Source organism: Oratosquilla oratoria, chromosome 31, assembly GCF_046742065.1.
Source record: "Oratosquilla oratoria isolate Oo_2021 chromosome 31, ASM4674206v1, whole genome shotgun sequence".
NCBI lineage: Eukaryota > Metazoa > Arthropoda > Malacostraca > Stomatopoda > Squillidae > Oratosquilla > Oratosquilla oratoria.
The window spans coordinates 443283-461353 of NC_134807.1; the positions used below are offsets into that span (position 1 = coordinate 443283).

At 37.7% G+C, this 18071-nt stretch overlaps 1 protein-coding gene across 1 annotated transcript; it reads right to left on the reverse strand.

The window, feature by feature from the left end:
• Positions 1-6382: 6382 nt before the first annotated feature.
• LOC143041397 (uncharacterized) lies at positions 6383-11589 on the reverse strand. Its single transcript, XM_076213222.1, has 3 exons — positions 11369-11589; positions 8226-9081; positions 6383-7899 (listed from the first exon to the last, which is right to left on the reverse strand). Exons 2-3 carry the CDS (start codon positions 9077-9079, stop codon positions 7446-7448), a joined length of 1308 nt encoding a protein of 435 aa, XP_076069337.1. The 5' UTR covers positions 9080-9081; positions 11369-11589; the 3' UTR covers positions 6383-7445.
• Positions 11590-18071: the final 6482 nt, after the last annotated feature.

The following is an 18071-nucleotide window of genomic DNA, read 5'->3' on the forward strand; positions in this document are numbered from 1 at the left end:
AATAAGGTTGTTTATCTTTAGAATATTCTACAAAATAGATACGAAATACTCTGAAACAGTAGCTTACTTTCTTCCTCATTTTCAACTATGTATTAGATATTCTCCTTTATATCAATGAGTCTCATATGGGTTCTTGGCTACATGCTTTATACAGCCAATATTTTAAGTTGTTTTGATACATCCCTAATGACCAAGTCAATCAGCTTTTAAGACAGAATAATGATCGTTTTCAACTTCTAATCTCCGTTCTACTGAGCTTGACTGACTACCTCTACCACTCAATTTCTATGGTGCGCTATTGTCCCCATTTACAGAAGCGTTGAATATATCCTAGAATATACTAATTAATTTGTATTCAACGTTTGTGTCCCCTGGTATTATGATGATATTATCAAGATATCTTATACAAGTGATGACTCTATTCTTTATTTGATCTCAGTAGTATCCCTGAAACAGTGTTTAATCTCTGATGTAGGACGGGGCAGCATGGCTTCCCCTGTGTTGCATTCTGCATTCAAATCTAGAACTTTAACTTGCCAAACTAAAGGAAAAGTTAGTTCCATTTGCACGAAATCAGGAAGCCAAGTCTTAAAGAAATAAAGTGCAACGTATTTCTATTTCCAACTCCAAAACAACAACTGACAAACCTCTAATTGAAGGTAATATGAGAGTAGCTAGGATAGCTATCACGTCATCGGCTTTTTTTTTTTTACTTTTGAAAATCGAAGGGTGACTCAGTATAGGAGTGTGTGTAGTCTTGGCCACACCAACGAAATGTGCATATATATGTAGGATATGTATGCACATCTTTGTGAATGCACCCTTTGCTAATATTAACAGTGGTATGAATCTGTTAAATCCACATCTATAAGAGAATTTAAAGGGGGTGGGGGTTGACACTCCACCAGCCGACGCAATTGGTATTGGCTGAGGTGGCTGTATAGGCGGCGCACAAGACCCTCAGATGTTGTCGGGGGCTCTCCCTCTCCTCAGAAAAGCAGTTGCGGGGCAGAGCTGTAGGTAGTGCTCGGGGGTGGCTTCAGAATGGCGGCAATGTTGACATCTTCGTTCTTTTTGCGTAGGATGGCTTTTTATTTGCCAGAAACAACGGTCTTCCAGCCTCAGTCGGAAGAGCAGAGTTTCTACTTTTCTAGGTGTAGAGCGAGAAAGTACAAGGGGCTCGTAGTCGGTGATTGCCCTGTACCACCTCGCCCTCTCTGATACATCTGCCTCCAGTCTGTGCTGGGGGAACCGTTGTACCTGGCTAAGAGCCCTGGTGCGTAGGCGCAACTGATTTCTGCTGAGAGGGACGACAACATCGACTTCAGGTCTTTGGCGCGCCGCTTCCGCTGCCGCGTCGGCCGGCTTCATTGCATGGACGGTGGTCCAAAGGATACCGTGTCGAGCTCATGTGCAGATGGTTGTGAGTTCGATTCTCGGGACCCATCGTTTGCTTCTTCTTGCGCTGGTTGCCGACGGGGAGGAGAACATAAGAACATAAGAATGAAGGAGACTGCAAGAGACCATAAGCCCTACACTGGGCAGCTCCGTATCCATCACCACCTGTCATCCCCATCTATAAAGTTGTCTAATCGTTTCTTAAAAGAACTGATAGTTTCAGCGCTTACTACATGGTTACTAAGTTTATTCCATTCGTCGACCACCCTATTAGTAAACCAATTCTTGCCTTGTGCGCCGCCTATGCAGCAACCCAAACATCGGCCTACAAGGCACTCGGCGGCTTACCGCAACTGACAGGGCTTGCCCTACCACGGGTTTCTTACTTCACAAGGGGGGGGGGGGCGGGCGCCGCCGCCCCCTCACTGGAGATCCATCTCAGCTGTGTCAATATTGAATGGACTGAATAACTTCAAACATTCATTCATTTAAACGTATAGATGAATGGATAAATACATGTATACACATACAGTACACAAACGCACGAAACCCAATCCAAATCCAGGCGAACAAAACGTATCAAACAGCAGACAATAGGCAAATATTTGAAAGCATTTTTTCTGAAAGGTTTGAAGAGTTAACGATCCCTTGATGAAACGTTTGTAAACAACGTTCATTGTTGAAGATTCGGTTCTGTTTAAACTGTTTGCCAGCGAGGGCGTTGTTATAGCCACAATTAGGTATTGTATCAATATATGCTATGATTTATGCAAATATGTTTATAATAATAATAATGATTATAGTAATAATAATAATAATTATAATAATAGTAATAGTAATAATAATAATAATAATAATAATAATAATAATAATAATAATAATAATAATAATAATGATAATAACAATAATGATAATGATAATAATAATAATAATAATAATGATAATAATAATAATAATAATAATAATAATAATAATAATAATAATCATGATAATAATAATAATAATAATAATAATGATAATAATAATAATGATAATAATAATAATAATAATAATAATAATAATGATGATAATAATAATAATAATAATAATAATGATAATAATAATAATAATAATAATAATAATAATAATAATAATAATAATAACAATAATAATAATAATAATAATAATAATAATGATAATGATAATAGTAATAACTGATAATAATGATGATGATAACTATACAATAGCAGTAATAATGATAATAACGATAATGACAATAATGAAAATAATTATTAAACTTTCTGTCTGTCAAACTTGTGTTGGTGAGAACAGAACCTCCGGATTATCTATTAAACCAAAAATTGACCTCTTTCGTGATATTGGCGTTCTTGATTTTGTTCCGAGTTATGTCAAACAATCTTCATTTCATTTAATTATTATTCATTAATATTATAATTTGTTTATGTATTTCTATTATTATTTTACTTTATCTTATCTCATTTTCCCTTATTCTATTTTGTTTTATTTTATTTTATTTTTTTATATTTTCTAATTTTTTATCGTTTCTTTATCTAAATTATTTTATTCTATCTATCTATTTATTTATTTTTTAAAGGGTGGTAAAGGGGCAATGAACTGAGATCCCTTTCCTGGACGGGGTACACCTCCTCACTGGAATGGACTCGCCCATCAATAACATCACGAAACAAAAATCGTGTGAATCTCTATATCTTGCTTAATAGGTTAAGACAGTGAAGAATTTCACTTGGACTCTAAGACCTGCAGGAAGTGCATGAAAACGTGCTGTATTGAACAATTATTACCACTGAGACTGGAGAGGTCATTACTATATTGAAAATAAAGAGAAAGAAGAGCTGGATCGTTTAAAGAAAAATAAAAAGAGAACTTTCTGGTGATGAACTTAGGTGCACCATTTTACAGACTCTCTCTCAATCACACACACACACACACATACATACACAAACGCGCGCACACGCACATGCATGCACGCACACAAACTCGCGAAGTCATGGGAACAAATTAGAAAAGGCGATCTGTCTGAAGGATATTAAGAAATAGTCGTCAGTACAAACGCGTCAAATAATGGAATAGTCTAAATGAGCAAGATGAAGGCAAAATTGAATAATGAATAGAAATAGACGGAACCCCAAGAGCGTAGCTACTTTCCTGTAAATACAATAAGGTAAAAACAGAGAAACGACATCTGCCTCTAGAGATAAGAAGTGTAAAAACAAAAACGAACAATATCGTTTTTTATCAGCAATACAGCAGTGTAAGAGGTCGTTTTCATAGTTTTATATTAACTATTAATTTATCTATTTATTCATCTATTGTAATTTATTTGTTTATTCATTTGTTTGTTATTTATTCATTTATTTATTTATTTACTCAATTATCAACCTAATGATTTATTTGTTTTATCTATTTATTTGTTATATTTCATTTATACATTTATCTATTCATTTATCTATCTATTTATGTATTCATTTATTTACTTATCTATTTATTGCATAAACATGCACTGCGTGCATCCAGGGAGTGTATGTCAGACGACACACTGGCAAAGGAGATTATTACACTTATCCTCTCACGGATAAGGCAGATGATAAGAAAACGTCAACTGCTTCCTCAAGTAGATTGACGAGGAGTAGAGGAATAGGATCGTTAAATCTTAGGCAGAATAAAGATCTGAAATGAGATGAGTTATCAAGTCACTCAGTCTTTATGTACTAACGGGCAACTGTTTTTCTTCTCTGTTAAACGACGTATTATTTCATTGTCAACACGATCCGATCCGATGTTCGAATCCATCAGCTTCCCTGTGACTTTGACTTGGCCCACAAGAGAGTTGTCCACGTATGAGTTATCTACTATATCAATTTCATGCAATTCAATACCTTAAGGGCTTTGGTGACACCCCCTACGGACCAGAATCGCACATTATGTTTTCATAATTGAAGACTAATCTTCACGCAAGGATGAATGTTGAACACTTTTTCGTTTCTAATGTCCCTCGTGAAAATCTCCTTTTACCACCTCCAAGATTCCATTTCGTCGTGATACCGTTTCCAACGATATCACTGGTTATTAAGGACGAAATATTAACATGAGAGGTTGATTAGTATGTAGATTAATACCACATTTTCACACATAGAGAAATTATATTTGTTCTTATCAGATTGTAAACTGTTAGAAAAGTAGCTGGGTTCTTTCGAAGGGCTGTCTGTGAACTTGTGCCATTCTGTTCGTTTCTTGAATTGTAGATAAGTATGTTTATCATTGATTTTCTACTTTAAATAACGTAAACGCTAAATTTATCCCTCTTATCTTCATTCTTCTTAAAGTTTTGATCCTAATTAGTTGAGGATAAATTCAAAATATTTTCTACTTTTAATGGAAACGAAACATAAATGTCTTAACTGCTAGGCTGCTTCTTTCCTTCATGTTATCAACAAACGAAACAAACTTCATGTATAGAAGATCTGAGCCAATGTTCTTTGACGTTAACGACAAACGGGTACACGACAGAATGGCGAAAGACAGAAAGTCGAAATGACAGAATGTCGAAAGATTCTAGTCATCCATCAGAATCGACCGGAAAGTCTCATGGTCATCGCAGGGCATTTGTATTCAAAAATAATATTCATAAATTATAATCATGTTCATACAGGAAATGTCGGTTGCTGAGAAACTCAAATATTTCTCCAGGAGAACAACATACATAATCAAAAACACTCCTTATGTCATGAATCATTATGTACAATTAATATGTAACATATATTTACACAAATAACCGGTGAAACAAGTCATTCGACATTATGTCGTATTCGACCTTCTGTCGTTTAGACATTTTGACCATTCTGCATTGTGTCTTTCGACGTTCTGTCGTAGACACCGACAAACACGTCATCGGCGCAATGCTATTTCGTTTTTTTAATTTGTAGTTTGGTTCCTTGGGGACCGAAACGTCTTCTTATGCCTTGCTTTGCTATTCTATAGTATATGATATATGATATATATATGTATATATATATACATACATATATATATATATATATATATATATATATATATATATACGCTATAGCGTATTGGTTTACGTCACTGTACCTTTGTTACGGGTTAGCTGGGTTCGAATCCTCGGCTCGTCCACGTTTCAATTTCCAACGGATGCCTCCATCGAGCGATTTTTCAGTCTCGACTGCGATGGCATGGAATTAAAAGTGATTTAAGGTTGAAAAAAGATACATATATATACATATATATATATATATATGTATGTATATATATATGTGTTTGTGTGTGTGTGTGTGTGTGTGTGTGTGTGTGTGTGTGTGTGTGTGTGTGTGTGTGTGTGTGTGTGTGTGTGTGTGTGTGTGTGTGTGTGTGTGTGTATTTACTACCTACTTGTATTATACAGGAAGAGAGCTATGCTCGGGGTGACCCGTCTTTGTATCTCTCAGGATCAAGTTTTTTCTTGAAATCTTGAATAGTGTCTGCACACACTGTTTCGTTGTCTAATTTGTTCCAAGTATCTTTCAGTGCTGTGTGTGTGTGTGTGTGTGTGTGTGTGTGTGTGTGTGTGTGTGTGTGTGTGTGTGTGTGTGTGTGTGTGTGTTGCATACGATTTCTGAATCGAACGCATGTGGTTAAATAGAAAGCATCACGCAACACAACCTCCTCCACCCTTCCTCTAATCTCCATCACTGAGGCAATGATATACGGGTGACCAATTGCTTCGCTTCATAAACTGCAAAGGAGGCAATTCCCGAAATCAGATTTATGTGGACTGACTCACAAGATTTCACTCTGAAGGGTTTTGAGAAGAAGACGAAGTGGCTGCCGTGCGTGGCGCTTTTGAGAGATATTCGCTCCAATTCCTTTTGTTATTTTCATTAATTGAGAGAGCGGGTAGGTCGTGCGCGCGCGCGTCTGTGTACACAAAGAAGAAAAACAACAGAATTGGTTCTTGAAACGATGTTCGTTAGAGATCTTATTTTATTTCTTTTACATGAAAGGATAACCGAAGGGTTGGGAAGTAGAGAGGATATAATTAACAAAGCATTCAATCCTATTCAATTACCTTTCAGGATATGACTGTGTAAATATGTCTTTGTAAAAAAAAAGAGAATATACAAACAAAAAAATAATCAACATTAGTCTGAATATATTCGTATAATAGATCATATAAGAGGAGAGGGTGGGTGTGACTTAATAAAGAAAACGGATACAAACTGACTTTGTCCCAGTGAATCAAAATTATAAGATTATTGCTTTAATCAACTGATTGGTGCAAACTTCACACCAGGTGTATTTAAAAACATTTTGTGGTTAAGAGTAGGACGTGGGATGTTTTTCGTCGCTGTAATTATAAACTCGTGCAAAAATACGAACGTGTAATTATATACTTGCATTTCAATTATCTTAATGCACAAAATATACGTGCTTTGTGTACTGTGCTGCTTAGGCAAGTGTATACTCGGAAGAGTCCTTTTTGTAGTTTCATATGCACACACACACACATACATACATATATATATATATATATATATATATATATATTCTGTTTTGAAGGGTCGTGGTGACGTGACGGTACGGTCTTCGCCTTCTACGAAGCAAGCCGCTCAGGCGAGGGTTCGAATCCCAGTAGGAGAGTTTATTTCCAAAATGACACAAATATATATATATATATATATATATATATATATATATATATATATATATATATAAATCACTGAACTATCTTAGTCGATAACTGGTTTTCAAGACTAGAAATAAATCCGACTCTTGTACTCTCTCACACACTCGTACACACACACACACACACACACACACACACACACATATATATATATATATATATATATATATATATATATATATATATATATATATATATATATATATATATATATATATAATGTCTTTCAATGTCCGAACACGTCAGGTAAAAAAAATTGTGACTATATATTACAAGCTGAATTTATCTGTTCCATAGTACTTACACGCATTTTACAAGATTAGATTTGAATGAACGAGATTTCAACTCACAGTAATTCCATTTCAGTCAAATCCTCAAATAAGGACAGAAATCTTTCCTTCACTTTAGGATTCTCTGACAAATTAACGACTTCTTGTTGATTCTCTTTCATCATTTCTTCGAGGTTTTCTTCTGTGATGCTCTTCATATCGAACGCTTGACCCTCTTCTCGAAGCAAGGCAGGGACCATTAGAAGGCCCATCAGGATGCCGTGGAGCCTGTGAGCCTTGTAGTCTTCCAGGAGCTTCTGGAAGGTAAAGAGAGGTTCCATGCCGCCGGCGCTCAAGACCTCCTGGAAAATGGTGAAGTAGCAGTAGAGGAACATGTCCAGCGTCCTCCGACGGTCCTCTCCGTTCAGACTGGTGTACATCATGTAGCTCAGGTCGGTGCTGGCACTGCTCCTTCGAACAACCTGAAGGTCAACCAGCATCACTTCGACAGGCCGGCTTTCTGCGTCGTACCTACAGGAAGAGAACAGAATGAGATAAAGACAATTGAAGGCATTCAAATGCGCGAGCGCGCACACACACACACACACACACACACACACACACACACACACACACACACACACACATATATATATATATATATATATATATGTATATATATATATATATATATGTGTGTGTGTGTGTGTGTGTGTGTGTGTGTGTGTGTGTGTGTGTGTGTGTGTGTGTGTGTGTGTGTGTGTGTGTGTGTGTAAGGTACATATACATTTCTATTTGTTCAAATCTTGCCTAGGACTTGGTTAATTATATTTGTGCATCAAGCACTACAATGTTACCTGAAGAGCATATTGTTGGTCCAACAATCTCCGTGGGTGATTGCGATGAAAGGCTCCTCAGATTGAAGTTGCTCAAAATAATATTCCATGAACTTGGGTTGCAACTTGCCACGGAGGTACTGGACCACGTGGCCCTGCCCGCCAACCTTGTCGGCGAAGAGGGCGGTGCCCTCGAGAAGAGCGGCGAAGAAGGGTCCGTAAGCTTCGCTGTGCGCTTCTGCCAAGAACGGGAATTTCTCCAGAAGATCGACTCCTAACTTCTTCCGAAGTAGGACGGAAGCTGCATGGAACCTCGCCAGTTCTTTGACCACCAGGAGGCTGTGGTCGTCATCTAGACCCTTTCCTCGATCTGCCATTCTGTAACCCCGCTTGCGAAGGTCTTCCATGAAGATGACCTCCTCGCCAGCTTCCAGGTGTACAAGAGGAGCTCTGGCTACGCGAAGTTCGTCCAGGCCCGCTAATCTCAGTTCCCGATTCAGAGCGGGACAGATCTCCTTGTAGAACCCTCCCTCCTTGAGGAAGAGCTCTCGTATGACGGCCCCGAGGACCGGAGACGGACTTTGTGGGTTGATTTTGACCACATAATTGGCCTCCAAATAGGCGTCGTCTTGGCGGTACCTCGCGCAAATGCTCGTCACCACGCTCATGTAGTTGTCGCCTTTGGCAGTAAAGTCCTTCACTTCGAAGGTCTGCAGGATGGCGTCTTCGCCCTTGTCGGCACGGATGCAGGAGGCGACCAGGTCCCTCGTCAGGAGCGAGTGGGGATTCCTCTGGCCCGTCGTCCCGGGGGAGGGCGATGACGATGCCGCAGCCGCCGTCGCCGCCGCCGCCGCAGCCTCCGACTTACCGTCCATCCCTGAGGATGAAAATAAATAAATGAAATATATTAAAATAAAATAAATAAATAACTCAATAAAATATTCTCTAAACGATCGCAAATTCAATGGACATTATGGATAAGATGTTATTAGTAGGGTAGACTTTGGATTGTAAATAGAAAGATAAACGTCCATATCATAGGAATATTGCTAGTCGAGACAGTTCTGTGTGGAAAGTGTGGACAGCCTTTCTATCCGCAAAACACAGCCACACAAGTCGTCCTACATGCAGTAGTCCCAGTTCAAAAGAGGACATTCCTAATCAAAGGGACGCTATTCTGTCAACTTTCAACCTATGGTGATGTGATTTTGACATAATAAAAGGTGAACATCAAATGGGAGAGGAAGGAGGAAAGAAAAAAACGTGGAGAGAGAGAGAGAGAGAGAGAGAGAGAGAGAGAGAGAGAGAGAGAGAGAGAGAGAGAGAGAGAGAGAGAGAGAGAGAGAGAGAGAAAGAGAGAGAGAGAGAGAGAGAGAGGAGGGGAGGTTCAATGAGATGAGGATAAGGAGACTAAATATATATATATATATATATATATATATATTTCTAAATAGAAATGTAGTAGCACATTTGTAGATAACACACAGGAACCCACAGTCGGAGAAAGAATAAACTACGAATAAAGAATAATCCTATATTTCGGCTATCAACTACAGTTGATAGCCGAAATATAGGATTATTCTTTATTCGAAGTTTATTCTTTCTCAGTCTGTGTGTTACTGTGTGTTATATATATATATATATATATATATGTATATATATATATATATATATATATATATATATATATAATAACAATAACAGTAATAATAATAATAATAATAATAATAATAATAACAATAATAAAATTAATGATAACGATAATGATAATAATAATAATGATAATAATAATAATAATAATAATGATAATAATAATAATAACAATAATAGTAATAATAATAATAATAATAATAATAATAATAATACATATATATTATGTAATAATAATGATAATAATAATAATAATAATAATAATAATAATAATAATAATAATAAAAATAATAATAATAATAATAATAGTAATGATAATAATAATAATAATGATAATAATAATAATAATAATAATAATAACAATAATAATAACAACAATGATAATAATAATAATAATAATAATAATAATAATAATAATAATAATAATAATAATAATAATAATAATAATAATAATAATGATATAATAATACTACTAATAATAACAATAATAAACGTTTCGTTTCCTCTACGGAATATTTTATCTGACTCAATAAATTGGGGATAATTTTCGCCCATCGCAAAGATGTGTTATCCCTTGGAATGAAATGTATTCCCTTATCACAACTGCGATACGGCACTATCTAAAGTCAAGTGACCAGGTGCAATAATCTACTGTGAAAATAGTGTACGAGCTAGATCTAAAACCACCTAACGGTGAAAATAACAGTTCAACCTCTATACGGTTCCCCCAATGAAACAGAGTTCAATGAGCACTCACCGAGCCATAGTAAACACATAAATAAATAATCAAAGTGGCATTTACATACCTGGATGAAGAAATGGTAAAGAAAATACTAATAATTTTGATAAGACCAAGATTGGAATATGCAGCGACGATGTAGTCACCAAGTACAAAAAATGTATAACAAAACTTGAAAGAATACAAAGAGCAATTACAAAATTGGCACCAACACTCTCAAAACTATCATATGAAGAGAGACTAGCAAAACTTAAGCTACAGACATTAGAGGAAAGAAGAGAGAGAGGAGATTTGATAACTATTTATAGAATCATGAAAGACATAGAAACTATTGATAAAGAGGATATAATAAAATGGGATGATAGAAATACAAGAGGACACGGAAAGAAAATCAAGAAAGACAGTTATAGAAGAGATCTGAAAAAGAATAGCTTTCTCCACAAAGTAATAGACATTTGGAACACGTTAGATGAGAAAGTGGTGTGTGCACAAACAATACATGAATTTAGAAACAGTCTAGATAAAATGAGATATGAAGACGGGACAACACGAGCATAGCTCCCCTTCCCGTAAAATACAACTAGGTAAACACACACACACACACAGATACACACACACACACACCAGGAGCAATAGCATAGTGTGATCGGAAGCATCGTGGCCTCCTCGTATTCCCTAAGACGTAGGTTCGAGTCCTGCACACCCTTCCCATCTTACCTTCCTGGCGTAGGTCTGGCAAGGACAACATTGATCATGTTTACATTTCCGTACTTACTCGTTTGTTGCGCGACGACAGTATTAGCGATTACTTCTCCAATTTCCGTAACTGCTAGTTATCATTGTTATTGTAAGAGTTTCACTTTTCTTCTTGTGAAATATCTTTAGTTATGGCGGGAGCAATAAGACTTATACACTATGCAGTAATGAGGCTGATGCGTAGCCAATCTAGCCTCTCGATACTTTACCCCGTATCTCAGTAGTGAACACATATACTAGAAGTAGGCAACAAGGCACCATTTGAAGCCACTTGATATAAGAAGCTGCCAAGTACTTAATATTTTTCAAATTTGATACACATTTTATAGAAATGTTTTGCCTCTGCTTTGTGTCTACAATTATAGAATATGCTTTATGTTATTAGAAAAAATATTGGACAATGCAAAAAAATACCATTTTAATATAAAGTAAATATGAAAACTTTTGAACGGTACATGCAATCACAAGAACTTGGCACAGACCCTAGTGTGCACATGCAAGCACTTTCGCTCAAGTATAAGCCTAAATTTTGAATGTAAATCAATCATGTTTTGTGATCATATCAAATATATACTAAGTTGCAGACAACACAAAATGAATTTAGCAGAATTATATTCATTCATCAAATGTCACTATAATTTGACGAGTTATTTTGTGGCATTTTTCTCTTTCTTAAATGCACGATATATATCACATACATGCATTCAATGTGGCTTTTGTTCCCATAATTGTATAACATGCACAAGGTAATTTGAACAACTATTAGGCAGGCACCCAGAAAGGAAAAAGGAACGCCTTATAAAAGGATAAAAATTTGGCCAGTCAACAGAACTGTTATATATATATATATATATATATATATATATATATATATATATATATATATATATATATATAATATATATATTATTATATATACACATTATATATATATATACATATATACAATATATATATATACATATATATATATACATATATATATATTTATATATATACATTATATATATATATATATATATGTATATATAATATACATATGTATATATATATATGCATATATATATGTATATATATATGTATATAAATCGTCGGCATGTACTCGTATCCGAGTATCATAGTTTCCAGTCCCAATAGAGGGTTGAATAGAGGAGGGGGGTTATAAGAGGTTAAGTATCATTAGGGTGGTGAGCCTTCTTATGGCTCGTAAGGCCAATTCGTGCCCTGAACAACCGAGGGCATTGATCGCACTGAATCGTGGGAGGTGGTTGTGGTTGTTTTGTTCTTTCTACCCGTTGCTGTCGTCTAACTACCAGGTTGGCTCTTCTATTCTCTTCGAAGAGTTCCGTGCCCACTTTAATTTTGTTTCTCCACCCATTCCTATCATACGCTGAAGCTTCGAAGGTGTTTGGGTCTATGTTAGCTTCCTTGAGGGATTTCTTGAGTTGGTCTTTAAATCGGAGCATAGGGCGGCCTCGAAGGCGATCACCTGTATTTAACTCACTGAAGAGAATTTTCTTTGGTAGTCTTGTGTCCTCCATACGCACCACATGGCCAGACCATCTTAAGCGGTGTTTCATGATCATGGCCTCGATGCTAGTGACTTTGGCTCTTTCAAGGACTGCTGTATTGGACACATAGTCGTTCCATTTGATTTTCATTATTGCTCTCAGTTTTTTTCTGGTGGAATTGTTCTTGTTTTTTGAGGTCCCTACTATAAAGGGTCCAAGTCTCGCATGCATATAACAGGGTAGATACTATGACGGCGTTATATACCATCACTTTTGTATGGGTGGTTAGGGCTTTGTTCTTGAACACCCTGGTGGATAGTCTCCCATATGCAGTGTGGCCAGCTTGTAACCTGTTTTCAATCTCTATATATATATATATTAACACGCACACACACACACATATATACATACATATATATATATATATATATATATATATATATATATATATGCAAAGTAGACCACTTGGAAAAAGAAACTAACGAAGCAGAGAGCTTTCGTATATTACATCTTCAGTGCACTGAAGATGTAATATACGAAAGCGCTCTGCTTCATTAGTTTCTTTTTCCAAGTGGTCTACTTTGCAGAAGAGAACACACGTACCCGTGTTCTTATTAACAGATAGATATATGTGTGTATTATACATACATACATATACCAAGGCTTTTTCCCCCTTCCAAGGGAGGTAGCCAAAAAGGGAAAGGCATAAAAACACTCCCACCCATTTCATCCCTAAATACACTCCACACCCCTCCCACCCTTCCTCTCATCTGAGCACCTCCTGGATGACGGGTCATCCCTGCACCCTGCCCACCGCCCTGGGTCAGAAGCAGTGTCGCAAGACACAGTACATCCACAGCAAGGCCGCTTCATCTAATCGGCGACCCCCCCTCTCCGTCCCCCTTTGCATATAAGGAGAGGACGGGGAGAAATCCCTTCGGGCTGCGTCAAAATTTACTCACACATACTACCCCCCCCCCACCCCCACCCCCCGCCCATTCCTCCTCATGCAGTCACAACATCATCCATATACAACCATTCTCCACTCACCTCTGTCTTCCGTCCTCTCCCTTCCTTCCTCAACAGACATTCCCCTCTTCCCCAAAGCCCCCTTCACCCCATCCATCCACCTCATCCTAGGACGTCCCCTCATGTTCACTCCCTCCACATCTGCCTTCCATACCTCTTTTACTAGTCTTTCTTCACTCATTCTTTCCATGTGTCCAAACCATCCTAATATTCTTTCATCAACCCTCTCTCCCAAATCCTTTTTCACCCCTGTTCTCCTCCTCACCTCCTCATTTCTCACTCTATCTAGCCTAGTAACCCCCACCATACTTCTCAGACACCTCATCTCAAACACATTCAAACTCCTTCTCTCTTCTTCTCTTATGTTCCACGTTTCTGCCCCATACAGTGCTGTTGGCACAATCACTCCTTCATACAGTGTATTATAATATATAAATATATATATATATATATATATATATATATATATATATATATATATATATATAATATATATATATATATATATATAATATATATATATATATATTCAACAGAAACCCACTGTGTTGGATAAGAAGAAATGAAATAAAATGAAAATAAAATGGAATTCATTTTATTTCATTTCTTCTTATCCAACACAGTGGGTTTCTGTTGAATCTTTACGAATGTGTTACGACATTACTTTATAGATATATATATATATATATCAAACTTCACCGCTTTCACTATGTCTTTCCAGATTATTCTATCCTCTGCCAATTCTTCCCAGTCCTCTCCTGGCGCCACTCTCTCCACGTCCTTGTCCACTCCATCCATCCATCTGTACCTGGGTCTCCCTAATGATCGTCTGTCCTGCACTCCTTCCATCACCTTCCTTGGTAGTCTGTCTGCCTCCATTCGGATGCAGTGTCCATCCAGCCCCCCACCTTGCTCTTCTTCCCCGTACTTCATCCTGAATGTACAGTTGTCCGGTCTGATCTCTAGCTTCCCTGTTATGTCTTCGCCTCCATCTCTCTTCTTCTTCATCATATACTGGGCCGAGGATTCTTCTCAGGATATTGTTTTAAAAAAAATCCAGTCCATTCTCCCTTTCTTTTGTCAGTGTCCATGGCTCACATACGTACAGGACTGTCGGTTTTATTACAATGTTATTTTAGTTCTTCTGCTGATGGTCCGACTCTTCATTACAGATGCAAAGACATGATAACATTTGTTTCCTACCGCTATTCGTTCATTTATTTCTATGTCCAGTTCATTTTTCTCACTGACAATGAACCCCAGGTACTTGAACCACTTTCTTCACACTCAGTGATCTATATGGGGCGCCCCTACGGACCAGGACCACACATAGTTTTGTCTGTAATAGAGGAAATCTCCATTCGTACAGAAATAATGCTACTTTATTCTACTGTGACTGTCCCTCCGTTATGCTGTCTTCCCACTCTTAATAGTCCTGTACCACTTTTCTGAACATACATTTCCTTTTTTGCTGAACCCTGTGGTAGAGGAGAAAGAATACTGCCACCAAATGTTCCCACTTGAGTCGTAAAAGGCAGCAAAACTGGGAAGGGGATAGGACTAGGCATCCAACTCTCTGTAGCCCCGTAGGGGACATTCCTAAAAATGGAAAGGCATAAGAGGGACTGGGAGGAGTTATCCAACCAGAACCCTAAGGTTTGGGTCTTTTAATATGCATGGGTGTGGCACAGATGAGAGTAGAAGGGAAGAGATAGGCAGTATGTTTGTGAGATGGATGTGTTGGCATTGAGTGAAACTAGGTTGAAAGGGAGGGGCGAGTTTGAGTTTGGGAGGGCATCAGGAATGAAGAGAGGTCAAGGCAAAGAAGGGGTGGCTACATAAGTAAGTGAAGAGATAGGTAAGCGTGTGATGGAGTGGAAGGTTTCTTCAAGGTTAATGTGGATGAAGGTGAAATGGGGGAGATGTGGGTCTGGAAGTGAGAGGAATGTAGAGGAAAGGAAGGCTTTTTGAATATATTTAAATAAGTGCATTGAGGGTTTAGGGAGAAATGTCAATGTAGTGGTATTGGGAGATCCCAATGTTAGGGTAGGAGATGCACCAATAGACAAAGTGGTTGAGAAGTGTGGAGTGCCAGGAAAAAATCATAGGGAGTTGGGAGATAGGGTTGATGAAAGAGTATTGGGATGGTTTGGACACATGGAAAGAATGAGAGATGAAAAATTAATAAAAGAAGTGTGGAAGGCAGAGGTGGGGGGAGTGAATATGACCAAGGATGAGATGGATGAATGGGGTGAAAGAGGTGCTGGGAAAGAGGGGCGTGTCTGTTGAGGAAGGAAGACAGTAGATAGGGGTGAGTGGAGAATGGTTGTGTATGGGTGATGCTGTGATACAAAGAAGAGAGTGGGTGGGGGATAGGGGGGTTAGGGAGTGCAAATGAATGATATTTTGAAGCAGCCCGGAAGGTATTTCTCCGAGTCTTCTCTTTCTGCATAAGGGGACAGAGAGGGGGGGTCACGGATTAAATGAAATGGCCTTGCTGTGTGTTGCTGCATTGCTTCTGACCCAAGGCAGTGGGCGAGATGTAGGGATGACCCATCATCCAGGAGGAACCAAGAAAAGAGGGAGGGAGAGAGGGGTGGTAAATGGGAGTGGAGTATGTGGGGATGAAATAGGTGGGAGTGGATTTATGCCTTTGACTTTGGCTACAACCCTTATAAGGAGGAAAAAGCCCTTGGTATATATATTACTGTTCACCTTGAAACTGTATATGATATGAATATTTCATACTATGATTAATATGGAGATGTAAATTGTAATTTTGGAGGCAGATAACTGGTGTTAATAAATAACAGGGAAAATTTACATATTTTTGCAGTGATTTCATGAAACAGCCACAAATAAAATTGAATGTCACTTAACACCTAATAAGCAATTTGACAGTATAAAAATATGAGTATCAAAGCAATTACAGATGAAGAAAAACCAGGTTGATGAACATCTTCCCAACATATTTTGGCATAGTTGATTTTATGATCTAGGCTAAACACTGTTAGTATCACCTACACAGGTTGAATACATAAATAAAAAATTAAAGTCACATGAAATCAATGAAATGTATCTACCTGATCAATATTTGTGAAGATAATTACTGAGGTGATGGTCACCGTAATCTTGTCTGGATGAAGGGATAGCTAAAGAGGTGGTCTGTGACAGTCCTTTGTTGTCATCTGCAAGGAGTTCTTCGCAGATGCCCAAACGCATCTTTCGCTGCTCAAAACACTTTTTTTAAAAATACAGATTGGGTGATGATGGACTTCAAGCAAAGGGGAGGTTTAACAGTACAGCCTAAAAGTTTTCTCATCTGCATAGGCTACCAAGTTGTGCTGCTCCTTAATCCCCACAAAACAATAAAGTCCACATTGTGCAGTTTATGACAGGGATTCTTGACATCACCTTCTAGTCTTGTTGGAAGACTTTGGTGTTAAATAAAAGAATAAAACCACTGTTTGTGGGAGAAAAATTTGAGAATATTCTGCAAGGCTTAGCTGTTGACTTGTTGGCATAAACTTCCACAAGTCAGTAGAACCCAGGGTAACTAGTGGAAGATGGTGAAACTTTTTTTTTCAGCCTGTTTCCAAATCCCACTTCAAAATCTTGTTACCCTTTCCTTGGGCAAGAGATGAGACAGAGGGCTGGAGACACCAAAAATGGTGTTCCTAACAAGTAGGAAAACCTTATCACTAGCTAAGATGGAGAAGAGACCCAGTTTCTTTGAGATACGACCCACTCTAAATGCCAGAGAAGACAGATAAGTAAGAGATTCAGATAATGTCATCTGGTACCTGGAGTTTTGTTAGCATAGGTAAAGCATAGCAATGGTATACAGGATGCAGTACTGTTTATTTCAATTATCATATTTGCATTTAACACAAACTTGTTGAGCACTACGTTGTTCTAAGAGGTCAATAATTTAACACCTGTGTTAACCTGGGCACACTGGTGGCATAATCAGAAGTGTGCTGGCCTCACATTCCCTTAGTTGTGGGTTCAAATCCCACATTCCTCTCAGATTCCCAGCAGCGACTGTAACCTGCACCCAACAGTCCAAGCACACAAGGCGGCAAAGGTGACTGCTTCAACTGAAGCTACCTGCCTCCTGGTGTAGGTTTCTCACTACCTTCACCCAACCTACCATATTTTGGCATAATTAAACACAGAATG